Below are 12360 nucleotides of genomic sequence, written 5' to 3'. Positions count from 1 at the left end.
ATTTAATGTAAAGTGATTGGAGGCGTGCGGTGCTGACTTGGTCCGATATAGTATAAAGACTATTAAGGATAAAGAAATGATTGCACCGATTATGCATTTAATAATATTTATTGTGAGGTGATTAGTTGTTAGTGCGCAGGAAGGGGCTCGAGGCTCAATGTAGTCGTCGCCTTTCTACTCGTCTGGTAGAAGGTCGAGAAGTACCGCCTTTTATTTCGCCTTCGCGAGATGTCGGCCGAATGGTCGGTCAAATAGGTTGATCAAGAAGTCGACCTAGCCAGGAGTCGACATGTAAACGCTTTTTGAGTCATCATCGTGAGATGTCGGCGTGTCGAACCGTCCGAGCTGGGTCTTTGGTTATTTTAAAGTGAAGAGTTGGCTCGATTACGCATAAGGTGTGACACTTATCTGCTATTGATTGAAGATTACTTTTTGGCACTAAAACGACTATAACAGTCAGATATTAGTTCATCCTTACTTCCTATGACTTCATAATGGATTGTCTATAGAGCTGCGAAAAGTATCTATATGCCTATATGATCACTAAATATCTATATTCAATAAGATGTTGTTACAAATATGGATAAACAGTAAAATATCAAGACTCGTATTCAACATGTCCAAATAAATGTTGATCACATAAGTCAAATTTGATGATCAAGAGATCTAATCTTAGTTTTGAGAAATATAGAAGAAGTCTTGATATTATTGATGAAAATAATTATATATATTTATACAAGCCGGAGACTTTTGCGGAAAGTTTCCATAAAGGTATAAGATAAAGGAGATGACATACTAACTAACACATGATTATACGTTACCAAATATAAGAAATAAGATATCAAGAGAATACATACTACTATATTTAACCAGCTTTTCTGATATAACGAACGTATCAATGAACTCTATTTTATCATATGAACTATATTTTTTTCAGTCTTAAGGTTTTGTCATATTAATTTTGTTTTCAGATGTATATCCACATCGTACCTGTACTCGTATCTGATTTTAGCGTGATGAATATGAGCTTTTTGTATAGAGACAAATCCGTGTTCATATACATAATTCATGATTGCAACGAACAGAAAAAGATAATTGTGGTATCTGAGGCGTATGGGATCCGTTCGTCCCTTGATGGTAACATTAATGATCTTTAAAAAGGAAAAATAAAATATTATGACACCACGCATTATAAAATTGGCCAGACATAATTTCTTAACCACTAATCTCTCTCTCCTTTCTATTTCCGCTGTTCACATCACCGACAAGAAACGAAAGTAAAACCCATCTCGCTCTCTTTCTAAACTTGAGGTATTATTTCTTTTTTTTTATTTTTTAAAATCCTTCCTTTCTTGCTGTATTCCTCATCTCCCCTCCCTTTGGATCTGCATTTAATGCAAAGGCGAGATTTTGATGCGTTGATTGAGAGATGGGATTAATCAGCTCAAAGATTTGATCTTTGGATAGTTTTGGGAAATGGGCATGGGTTGTTTTTCTTGCTTTGATTCAAAGGAAGAAGAGCAGTTGAATACTGATCATAATAATGAGAAGGTTGTTTATAAGAGAGAAGAGCAGCCCATGGTTCCTCCTAGGATTGATATGCTCCCTTCAGGTTTTGATTTGACTTTGATTTTATAAGTTGTTAAAATTCATAAACCTATGTTTTTTGGCTGAGCTGGTACATAGAATTAAGCTTAAATTTTAATATCTGATTACCCAATATTGCATTGGTTCATCTGGGTATTGCATTGATGCTGTTAGTGAACTGCTGATACAGTTGATAATTTTGACATGATTCAGGATTTTTGGTTGTGTTATGATTGATTGTGATTTAGTTATTTTGAAGAATTGTTCCTCAAATTTGGATTGATTTTATTTGTTATTGAATCCATTAATTCTGTGATTCTGACAATTGGATGCATAAAATTGCCTGATCATTGGATATTACATTGTTCCAGCTGGGTTCAGTGGCTAATTACAAAATTTATCACAACATAAATAGCTCCTTGTTAGTGATGGTTTATTTGAGATGGGTATTGCACTAATGCTGTTTGTGAACTGTTCATCCAGTTTATAACTTTGACATGGTTCATGATTGTTGTTCATAATCAAGAGTGGCTTAGTTACTTTTGAAGAACTATAGCTCAATATGGACATGGGTTTGATCAATTTATTAATTTGGTGTCAATAGATTACTGAAGTTCAAGTTTCTAATATGGTCCATTAAAAAGGAAATGCTTGATTCTCTGGGTGCATGTTATGTTTATGTTGTTTTAGCTGTTGATCTAAATGATTATCAGTTCTAAATTTGGATCATGAACTGCAAAAATCGTTGACAGTTCTAGTTGGATTATTTTATATTATGTACATAATTTGATTTGGATTTTCTGATGATAGAGCTCAATTGAGTTGATGATGTTTCAATTTTCATGAAGCACGCATGTCTTTCATTTTCTAGCGGCCACCACAATTTTGCTTCTTTGAGTTCACAAGGAGAAAAAAGGAACATTATTTGAGTTGAAACTAAATACACAATCAAGTTGATTACACCATTTATCAATAGACTACATGTAGTTTTTTGGAAGTCTACTGAATTGCAGCCTATTATTAACTTGAGGTTCTTGCATCAAATTGGTCATTTAACGGTTTAAATTTTCTTGAGCTTGTGGACCGTGGGTTATTAGTAGTAGTCTATTGACAATCTTCTTAAACTTAATTTGTGCATAATATTTTTAATTTATTTACCTTGGAGAAATATAGGGTCTTCTCTGGGTGGTATTGCATTGAATTTCGTTGTTTTGAGGAGCTCCTTAATATGTATTGTACTCTATATTCAAATTGTTTCATTATGTCGGACTCAATTTTGTCTATAGGTATTCAAGGTTCTTGGTTGTAATTGAAGTATTACCTTAATTTGGTAAATTATCTGAATCAGAAACTATATTCTATTATAACATCATGAGTTGAATTCAGTGGGTTTTCCCAGTAGAGCTCAATTTGAAAATTTGGGTTACTCTCAATTTTATGAGAATCGTCTACAGGAGGCAAGCTCTTTATGATTCAAGTCATTGATGGAAAACCTTCTCTGACCTATGTTTCTTCAGTTTTCTCTTGTTATCCTTGAGTCGACTTTCTGTCTTGTGGATACATGTTGAGAGCTAATTTTATCTGGTTCCTAATGCTAAAAGCATAATTGGTTTAATGAGATTTGTTTCAAACACAATGTGCACAGGCATATATATATGCATGAGTGTAATAGTTTTGCTTGGCTTTTGGTTCTTCTCTATGTCACCGACAAGGAAATTCATGTGTGAAAACTTTATTAGTTCTCTCCACATAAATATATCTCTGATTTTGGATTAAATTATTCTCAGGACTCGATAGGGTTAGGTCAAGTGGCAATTTGAGTAGCAGAAGGGAATCAGTCAGTCCAAGAGATGGCTCTGGTGTCAATATATCTGCCCAAACTTTCACCTTTCGGGAGCTTGCAGCAGCCACAAAGAACTTCAGGCCTGAATGCCTCATCGGAGAAGGGGGATTTGGGATGGTCTATAAAGGTCGTCTTGAGAGCACTGGACAGGTAATTTTTGTTCTAATTCATACTTGTAATATATCAACAACGTTTGACCTGTTCTTTGCTTATAACATTAAAAGTTTCTTTATAGGAAATATAGCACTAAATATAATATAAGAAATATATTTTCCATTGTAGGTTGTGGCGGTAAAGCAACTTGATAGGAATGGGCTTCAAGGAAATAGAGAATTTTTGGTGGAGGTGCTCATGCTTAGCTTATTACATCACCCCAACCTTGTTAATCTAATTGGTTATTGTGCTGATGGAGATCAACGGCTTCTTGTATATGAGTTTATGCCCTTGGGATCTTTGGAAGATCATTTACACGGTACTACTTCTACTTGTCTATGGAATATGTAATCTTTCGTATCTTTCAATATCCAAGCATTAGTTCTTTTTTAGATTGGGTGATATCCATTGATATTACTGCTGCTTATATTTCTTAGTCAATTTTTTGTTTTTGTTTTATTTGTTCCTTTATCTCTCTTTTTGAGTTAAATAAAATAACACTGAGAAAAGATTTAGGGGGTTTAGAGGTTAGGGTTTGTAATAATGGTTTATTAGCTCATTTGTTTTAATGGTTCATAAATGTAAGAGTAGCTTAGGTTGAAGAGAAAAAAAAAACTTGTATATTTTTTCAATTAGTTGTCATTTCTAATAGTCAAAACTAAAATAAATGAAAGATAAGAGTAAATCTAACATACAGTGAGTAATTTATGCTGATTTGAGGTTGTAAAGACCCATTAATGGACATGGACTAATCTAGTGTGGCCCAATTATTCAAAGGATCTATCCTATTTGAATCTTGAGTTCAAGCATATTTAACTATATCTCCATCTTACTCTCTTTCCGATATGACACTAAATCCCATAATGTGCCTTTTTGTAAACCAAACCCACACTTAACCAAATGGAGGCGAGAAACTCTTTAACAAATCTTTTGTTTTGGCTCGGATCTCGTTGATTCCAACCTGACCATAATTTCGCTGAATCTCTAGTAGATAGCTCTCGATTTAATATCTTGGAGTATTAGTTTAAACTATACATGAAATAAAATTTAGGATTTGAGAACTTTCATGATTGTTGTATTGATGGAATTGCTGTGCGTCCTTGGACGCTGACCTAATGCATTGTTTGACCTACACCTATGCAAGGGTCTCAAGTCCAAACCACCTCCATGAACAACAAGCTGAGTTGTCTGGAGTGCACCTACAAACAACTGTAATGGTGGACAAGCTAAGGCCACACAATTCGATTGGATTCTGAATGTATTGGTTTGACAAACACAATGGGGATTTTCTATATTGGAAACTTGTAGTGAGGAGAGATGAGGAATTGATGTGAATATCTTTAGGATTTAAGCACATCTATTCTTAGGCATCATAGGCTTAGCGTCCAAGTAATAGACCCGGGGCTCAAGTATTGTGAATAGCCTTAGGATCTAAGCTAATCTATATATGAAATGATACGTTTGTAGCCCAAGCAATAGCCTTGGATCCCAAGTAATAAGTTTAGTGGCAAAGTAATGAACTTGGGGATCAAGTAAACTTCAGCCCAAAGTAAACTTTGGATCCAAGCAAGGTTTTAAATGTCGGCCGACATATCTGACATGTCGGCCGGCATATCGGTTTGAGGGCTTGACCGACACGACATAGATGTTTTCAACTCGTATGTCGGTTTTCAGGGCCAAATCGGAAATATCAGGGTCATATTGGGCATATCGGCTTGTTTTTTAGCTTTAAAAAATCGGCCGATATGGTACTTTTTTTTAAGATCTGTTTTTTGTTATCAGGTTTGGGTTTAGTGATAAATACCCAAACCCGTTTGACCCGTTCTCATGCTTAAGGGTTTCTTTATGAACCCGATAAAAGAATTTATGAACCCAAATCCATATATTATTTACTTTTTTATATGTTTAGTCTATAGAATTTATTAAATATGCTTATATTGAATTTATGAATGCTTAGATTACATTTAGGACAGGATATTATACATATGCGTACTACCCGATATGACAATCCGATATTTAGTCAATGTCCTCCGATATATCCCCGATTTCCGCTATCCGACATGGATTTTAACCATCCGACATGAACCCGACATCCGACATTTAATACCTTGGATGCAAGTAATTTTAGGGCCCAAGTTTTGAAACTTTTATCTATTTTCAATGATTCCCCAGAAGCTTAAAACTTGCCTTTACTTGCCTTTTAGTTTCACATGCATAGGTAAGTTTTTGCGACTCTTATGAATCTATTGGGAAGATCCTAGAGCCTTGCAGAAATAAAGTTAAAGCACATGGCCGTTAACGTGCTAATTGCTATAGATAAGAAGATGAAAGTGGCACCATAGTTCAAAAGTTGGCTACTGTGGATGCACACTTGTTAGAGTATATGTCTATTTAAAGCGTTAATAAATAAAAAAATGCGTAGGCTATAGGTGCTAGTAGAAGCACGCCTTGAGGATTTACCTATGCAAGGTGAAGTTTCGACCAACTCTTATGGACTTTACTAGGTAGATTCTAGAGGCTTTGTAGAAATCATGTAGGCACATGCATGTTAAAGTGCTCTAGGACAATAAGAAAAATGGTATCATAGTTCAAAGCTTGGCTACAGCGGAAGCACTTAATATTAATTTCATGTGTGATCATTGAACAATATGTCAAGTACAGATTCATTACTTAGTTCACCATGTGCTTGACTAATTTTCAATTGACTTAACTGTGATTCAAGTCCTAGTGAAGTCTATGCTGCGCGTTAAATTATAAGGCAACCAAATATGAGTTTGAAACTTGTGATGGATTATTGAAAATAGATAAAGCTTCAAAAACTTGGGCTCTAAAATTACTTGTGTCTAAAGTTTTCTTGCGGTCTAAATTTACTCAGGCTCCAAATCTAGTACTGGACTTCAAGACTATTACTTGGGCTCCAGATCTATTCCTTTTACTTTAAGATTATTACTTGTGCTCCAAATCTATAAATTGGGCTCCAAGCCTATGATGATGCCTATAAATAGAGGGGCTTAGATCTTAAGGCCATTTACAACAATTGCTCACCTCTTCTCACTATAGGTATCTAACATAGAAAAGCCTTCTTGAGCGCGCCAAATTAATAGATTCAGTATCCTATTGAATCTTGTGATGACGTGTTAGCTCGTCCACAGTAGAGTTATTTGTAGGCACAAACCAGAGCACTAAGTTTGTTGTTCTTAGAAGCGGTTCGCACTTGAAATCGCATCAAAGTAGACCGAATAACAATTTAAGGTTAGCATCAAAGTAGACCTTGGATCCTTGAAGTATTTTTTAGGTATCGAGGTGGCTAGATCGAAAAAAGGAATTCTCTTATCTCAGAAAAAATATGTGCTTGATATGTTGTTAAATGCTGGGATATCAAAAAGAGCATTGACTTACCTATGGATGACAAGATCAAACTACTACCAAATAAAGAGAAGTTATTAGAGGATACTGAAGAATACAGACGACTTGTAGGAAAGCTGAATTACCTAATAGTCACAAGATTAGATATTATATTTTCTGTTAGTGTAGATAGTCAGTTTTTCTCGGCATCCAAGAAACCTCATGTGGAAGCTGTAAAGAGGATTATTAGGTATCTTAAGAAAACTCTAGGAAATGAAGTACTCCATTCAGACTGCGGTCACACGAGAGTTGTAGGATTCTCAGATGTAGATTTGGTAGGATCCCCATAGGACAAAAGATCAACTAATAGGTATTGTGTATTTCTTAGAGAAAATCTAATATCATGGAAGAGTAAGAAACAGAGTGTAGTTTCTCGATCTACAGCTGAGTCTGAGTATCGAGTCATGGTGAATTTGACTTGCAAGTTGATCTGAGTTAGAGATATATTAACAAAGATTGATTATTTTCCAGAGTGTCCCATGAGCTTGTATAAAGATAACAAGGCCGCCATTCACATAGCTCAGAATCCGGTGTTAATGAGAGAACAAAATATATAGAGATTGATTGCCACTTGATTTGTGAGAAGATAGATAATGGAAGCATTAGAGCTAAGCACATACCATCTAAACGTCAACTTCCAGACATTCTTATAAAACCTCTTGGGAGAGCACGAGTGAATTTCATTTGTTGTTTTAGCAATGTATGATATGTATGCTTAATTTTAGGGGGAGTGTTGAGAGAGTAGTTTACTCATTTGTTATGTAGTCCCACATCGGTCATAGAAAAAATCTTTTGTTTACCTAAACCCTATAAATAACATTCAAGAGAGCTAATAAGAGTTCTCTAGGGTTTCCGCAACAACGCATTTCTTCAGGAGAAACTAAATTAAGAGGTTCAAGGAGTTAAGGGCCTGTCTAGATTTAAAAATTACTAGACCATGTTATTCTTAAGTTGTAGTTTTATGTTTGCAAAGTATATCTCGTGGGTTGCCACCTGCAGTTTCTCTATACTACAGTTTTACCTTTTCTTTTTCACTTCTATTTGCGAGGGTTAAGAAAAACCCACTTTCACAAGATATTATAAAATGCAATTAAGTTTATTTTTTAAAATTAGATAACTATAGTCCACTATTAAACAATAGCGTAACAGAACTAGAATTAGCAATCTGAAGTTAAGTAACTAAACTGCAGAAAACTACACTGAAGTAAGTAACTCCAAATGCGAAGGCCCTAACCTAAATAGTTTAGATAGATATATAAGCGAAAGAGGTGCAAACTCTTAATGGTTTTGCAATGTCCTTGAAGAGAGATTAATTGTCCCTGTCTTTTTAGTCATTGATTGATATAGAATCACAAGATAAAAGTGGAAGGTACACTTGTTTTGTCCCATGGTTAGTCCCATAGATTTTGGGTCCAAAAAAAGGCTCTCGTCCCTGAATTATTTTTCTATCATATGCTGTCTTCGGACTTGAAATTGCCTAATTTTTCCAATCAGTTGAAGGTTGAGGTTGCAATGCCTTTTTTTCCCGGAATTGTGTTCATGTTTCTCGTATAAATTCTTCGATTATTTGGCACTTGTACATTCTGTGTTGAATTTATCCTATGAAGGATACAGGTAAATGTTTCTTCAAATAAGTCAGAATGTTAACAGGACACCTATGCCACTTTTAGAAGTTTTGAAAACATATCATCTGTAAATGATTCCAAACTGAAATTAAAGTTTTATCTCATTTATACAGATCTCCCTCCCGACAAGGAGCCTCTAGATTGGAACACAAGGATGAAAATAGCAGCCGGAGCAGCAAAAGGATTAGAATACCTCCACGATAAAGCCAACCCTCCGGTTATCTACAGAGACTTCAAGTCCTCCAATATTTTATTAGACGAGGGCTTTCACCCAAAACTCTCTGATTTTGGGCTTGCGAAGCTCGGCCCAGTCGGTGATAAATCTCATGTCTCGACTAGAGTTATGGGAACTTATGGATATTGTGCTCCAGAATATGCTATGACTGGGCAGTTGACAGTTAAATCCGATGTGTATAGTTTTGGGGTTGTTTTCTTGGAGTTGATTACTGGAAGGAAGGCTATTGATAGCAGTAAAGCTCATGGAGAACAGAATCTCATTTCATGGGTAAGGCTGCTTCTTAGATTATATTGGTCATAGTAAATTTGTTTCCAAGTAGTTCACTTAGTTCAATCTTTCTTGATTTTTTACTTCATGCATTTCAACTTTAAGAATTATCATTTCAAGGCCTAATGTGTTTAATACAACGACAGGGACTACTTGATTTATCTACATCGATTTCTCTATTACCTTATGAGATTGGATAATATCAGATATAGCCTTCTAAACAACTGTTGAGCCGTTGATAGGATTTTATCAAGTCAATGATAATATCTTTGGTCGCTTGTATTGACTAACAGTGTTAGATATGAATTAGAATTTTTATTTGAGAAGTGTTTCGATGAGAGCAAGGAATTTTTTTTCCAGAGACTTAGGAATTTTTGTTTAGTGGAAGAATTTTAAGATGGTATCATAGTGACCCAGCTTCAAATCCCAACTGACGTGCATTCGAAGCGGAGTATAGAAAACAGAGTATCCCCGTATAAAGTAATATGTCAAATTACAACTTTAAATCGGGGAGGCTTAACATAAACTTGAGCATGGGAGGCATGCATCTCGGAAGCTTGACCATCAAAAAAAATCTGCTGGATGGAAAGGGAGTCTTGATGAAGGGCATAGATAACAGTGTTTGTTCTAGTCAATGTTTTAGACATCCTCTCTTGGGCATAAATATAAGCTAGAGAACCAATTTGCAATTTCAAATAGATGCTTCACCTTACTGTGATTCAAATCATATACAGAGAAACTTATCTTTTGAACATCACAATAATCATAATTATAACGTGAATTTTTTTTAGTCCAATTAAATAACTAATCACTTTGTTTATACTAACAGCAGGTTTGGCAACGGGTCCACCGAGACATATTTGGCAAATAGCTTATTTTGACTTATAAACTAAAAAAAAAAAAGATAAGCTGGGGTAACCTAGATTATTTTTTTGATGGCTTATAAACCACATAGATTGACCGAATAAAAGACCACTTTACCCTTAACATTTAAGAAAATTCAAAAGCCCATTTTCTCTAGCTCCAACCTCTTTTTGGTCATTTTGACAGCAATGATGGATTATAAGCCACTTATTTGCCAAACACTCTACTATTGAAAATGGATTATAATGCACTGATCGAATTTATCACACTTTGGATTATTTCACTTGACTTATAAGTAGGGGTGCTAAACCATATCCGTATCCGATGAAATATCCGTAACCGTATCCGTTAGGATACGAATATGGTTACTCAAATCTATAACCGATAGGATATGGTTATGGATATGGTTTTGTAGTGAAATATCTGTATCCGTATCCGAAATATCCGAATACATATTAGTCATACTCTTACGATAGTTTCGATTCTTAGATTATGGATTTGTGGTTAATTTTGATGATCAAGGTGACTAATCTTAACTATTTAGTTATAATGGACATATTAACGAACTTTTTTGTATCACATGAACTATGTTTTTCTCAATACTATCTAGTTTTCTCATATCTGTTTTGTATCCGCATGCATATCCGCTTATATATCCGCATGTATATCCGTAACCGTATCCGATTTTAGCGGATATGGTTATAAGTTTTTCTTACCGAGGTATATCCGTATCTGTATCCGTATCCGAGATGGGTAAGCGGATATGGATATGGTAAGCATCATATCCGAGCCGTATCCGGACCGAATGCACCCCTACTTATAAGCCATATGTAGATTATAAGCTAAGTGGGTTATAATCCAAAGTTGCCAAACATGTTCTAAGTGTGCAGGACAATAGTAGAGAATTTAATCTCCATGATTAAAAATGGTCTTGCATCCGTAACTATTTATATCGTGGCTTGATTATTATTAAGTTTGCTTGACGTACATTATTAGTTTATAACCCATTATCGTTTTTGAGTGAAGTGATAATTTGACATGGTATTAGGGAATTGGATTCAACAGATGCAAAAGAGTCTGAGTTCAAACCTTATTGTAAACTAATCAAAAGACATTTTGTTTTCCATCCCTTTATTTATTTTACATTGCTAACCAACTCACAATCATGAAAACCTTGGTGCAGGCCCGACCAATGTTCAACGATCGACGAAAACTCTCGAAACTGGCTGACTCAAACCTACAAGGCCGATACCCAACCCGCGGCCTCTACCAAGCCCTCGCCGTAGCCTCAATGTGCATCCAAGAAGAGGCTGCAACCCGCCCTCTCATTGCAGACGTTGTCACCGCCCTCTCCTACCTCGCCACCCAATCCTACGACTCATCCACCGCTCCCGCATCCGGTCACCCGTCAACCAGAGCTGGCCGACCGCCGGCTGAGAAAGCCGGAAACGACGATGGCCAAAGGTTGGAGGCATATGGGTCGGAGAGGGATGACTCGCCCAGAGAGGGAGTTCCTCTGAACAACAAGGATTTCGATAGGGAGAAAGCAATAGCTGAAGCGAAGATGTGGGGGGCGAACTGGCGGGAGAAGAGGAGGGCAAACGATTGAGGATTGAGTTTTGATGCTGCAAATGGTAATAGGTAGATTTATGTATCCATTTTTCATGTAATTTTAACCTTTTTTTTTTCTAGTACCCCTTGTTTATTAGATGGAGGGGGAGGGGAAGGGGGAGAGTGTTGAGTGTATATTGTGGAGAGAGGAGAAAAAAAAGTTTGTAGTTATGTTGTGGTGAGAAGACATTGTGTGTTGTGCTTGTAAAAATTCCATGAGAAAATTTTGTGATGTTTCCCTTCACCCATTCTTATTGGGCTTTTGCCATTGAGAATGAGAAGGAGATGTGTCTTTCCGCAAAGCGTGCATTGTGCTAAACTATGGATCCCAGACTCCTTATCTGCAGCATTTACTACTTTTTGTCTGATTTATATTCAACGATAAGGAAGCATACTGATGCAATATTTAGCACTTTATGTCCTTGTATGTTGTTTACTCAGAGATTGTCAACTTCTGGCCTTTAGAAGTGTATTTGAATCTTTGTATTTTCATAATCGTAACTTTCCATTTCCAGTGATAGCGTAAAAGTTGAGCAACCCACACTTGCATTCAAAAGTACATTTCTATGTTTAAGCGGCATTAGGTCTCTCTCTCTCTCTCTCTCTGAAGGGAAATAAGAATCTCCTTCCTAACCAAACCATTGTTGGTACTAAAAAAGAAACACGATCTTCTTGCATGACCAAACAAATGTTGGTTTTGATCATATTCATGGTTCATTTCAAAGTTTTCTGTTTTCCTTCCCAATTAAAGGAGGGAGGACAAAAAT

At 35.9% G+C, this 12360-nt stretch overlaps 1 protein-coding gene across 2 annotated transcripts; it reads left to right on the top strand.

Annotated features, from left to right (window-relative positions):
- Positions 1208-11837, top strand: LOC109824289 (serine/threonine-protein kinase PBS1-like). Of its 2 annotated transcripts, none has more exons than XM_020390855.1 (5): positions 1208-1311; positions 3375-3580; positions 3713-3902; positions 8727-9118; positions 11166-11837. In XM_020390855.1, exons 2-5 carry the CDS (start codon positions 3545-3547, stop codon positions 11589-11591), a joined length of 1044 nt encoding a protein of 347 aa, XP_020246444.1. In that variant the 5' UTR covers positions 1208-1311; positions 3375-3544; the 3' UTR covers positions 11592-11837. The 2 variants fall into 2 exon arrangements, with proteins under 2 accessions (XP_020246444.1, XP_020246443.1); XM_020390854.1 differs by lacking the exon at positions 1208-1311 and adding an exon at positions 1318-1612.

The sequence above is a fragment of the Asparagus officinalis genome, chromosome 9 (genome assembly GCF_001876935.1).
Source record: "Asparagus officinalis chromosome 9, Aspof.V1, whole genome shotgun sequence".
Classification (NCBI taxonomy): domain Eukaryota; kingdom Viridiplantae; phylum Streptophyta; class Magnoliopsida; order Asparagales; family Asparagaceae; genus Asparagus; species Asparagus officinalis.
The sequence above is the reverse complement of the archived record's forward strand: the minus strand, read 5'-3'. Positions and strand labels throughout refer to the sequence as shown.

Coding starts and splice junctions, on each gene's coding strand:
- LOC109824289 (XM_020390854.1), top strand. CDS start 1,477: ATGGGCATGGGTTGTTTTTCTTGCTTTGATTCAAAGGAAGAAGAGCAG. Junction 1,613..3,374: donor GATTGATATGCTCCCTTCAG/GTTTTGATTTGA, acceptor AATTATTCTCAG/GACTCGATAGGGTTAGGTCA. Junction 3,903..8,726: donor TTTGGAAGATCATTTACACG/GTACTACTTCTA, acceptor TCATTTATACAG/ATCTCCCTCCCGACAAGGAG.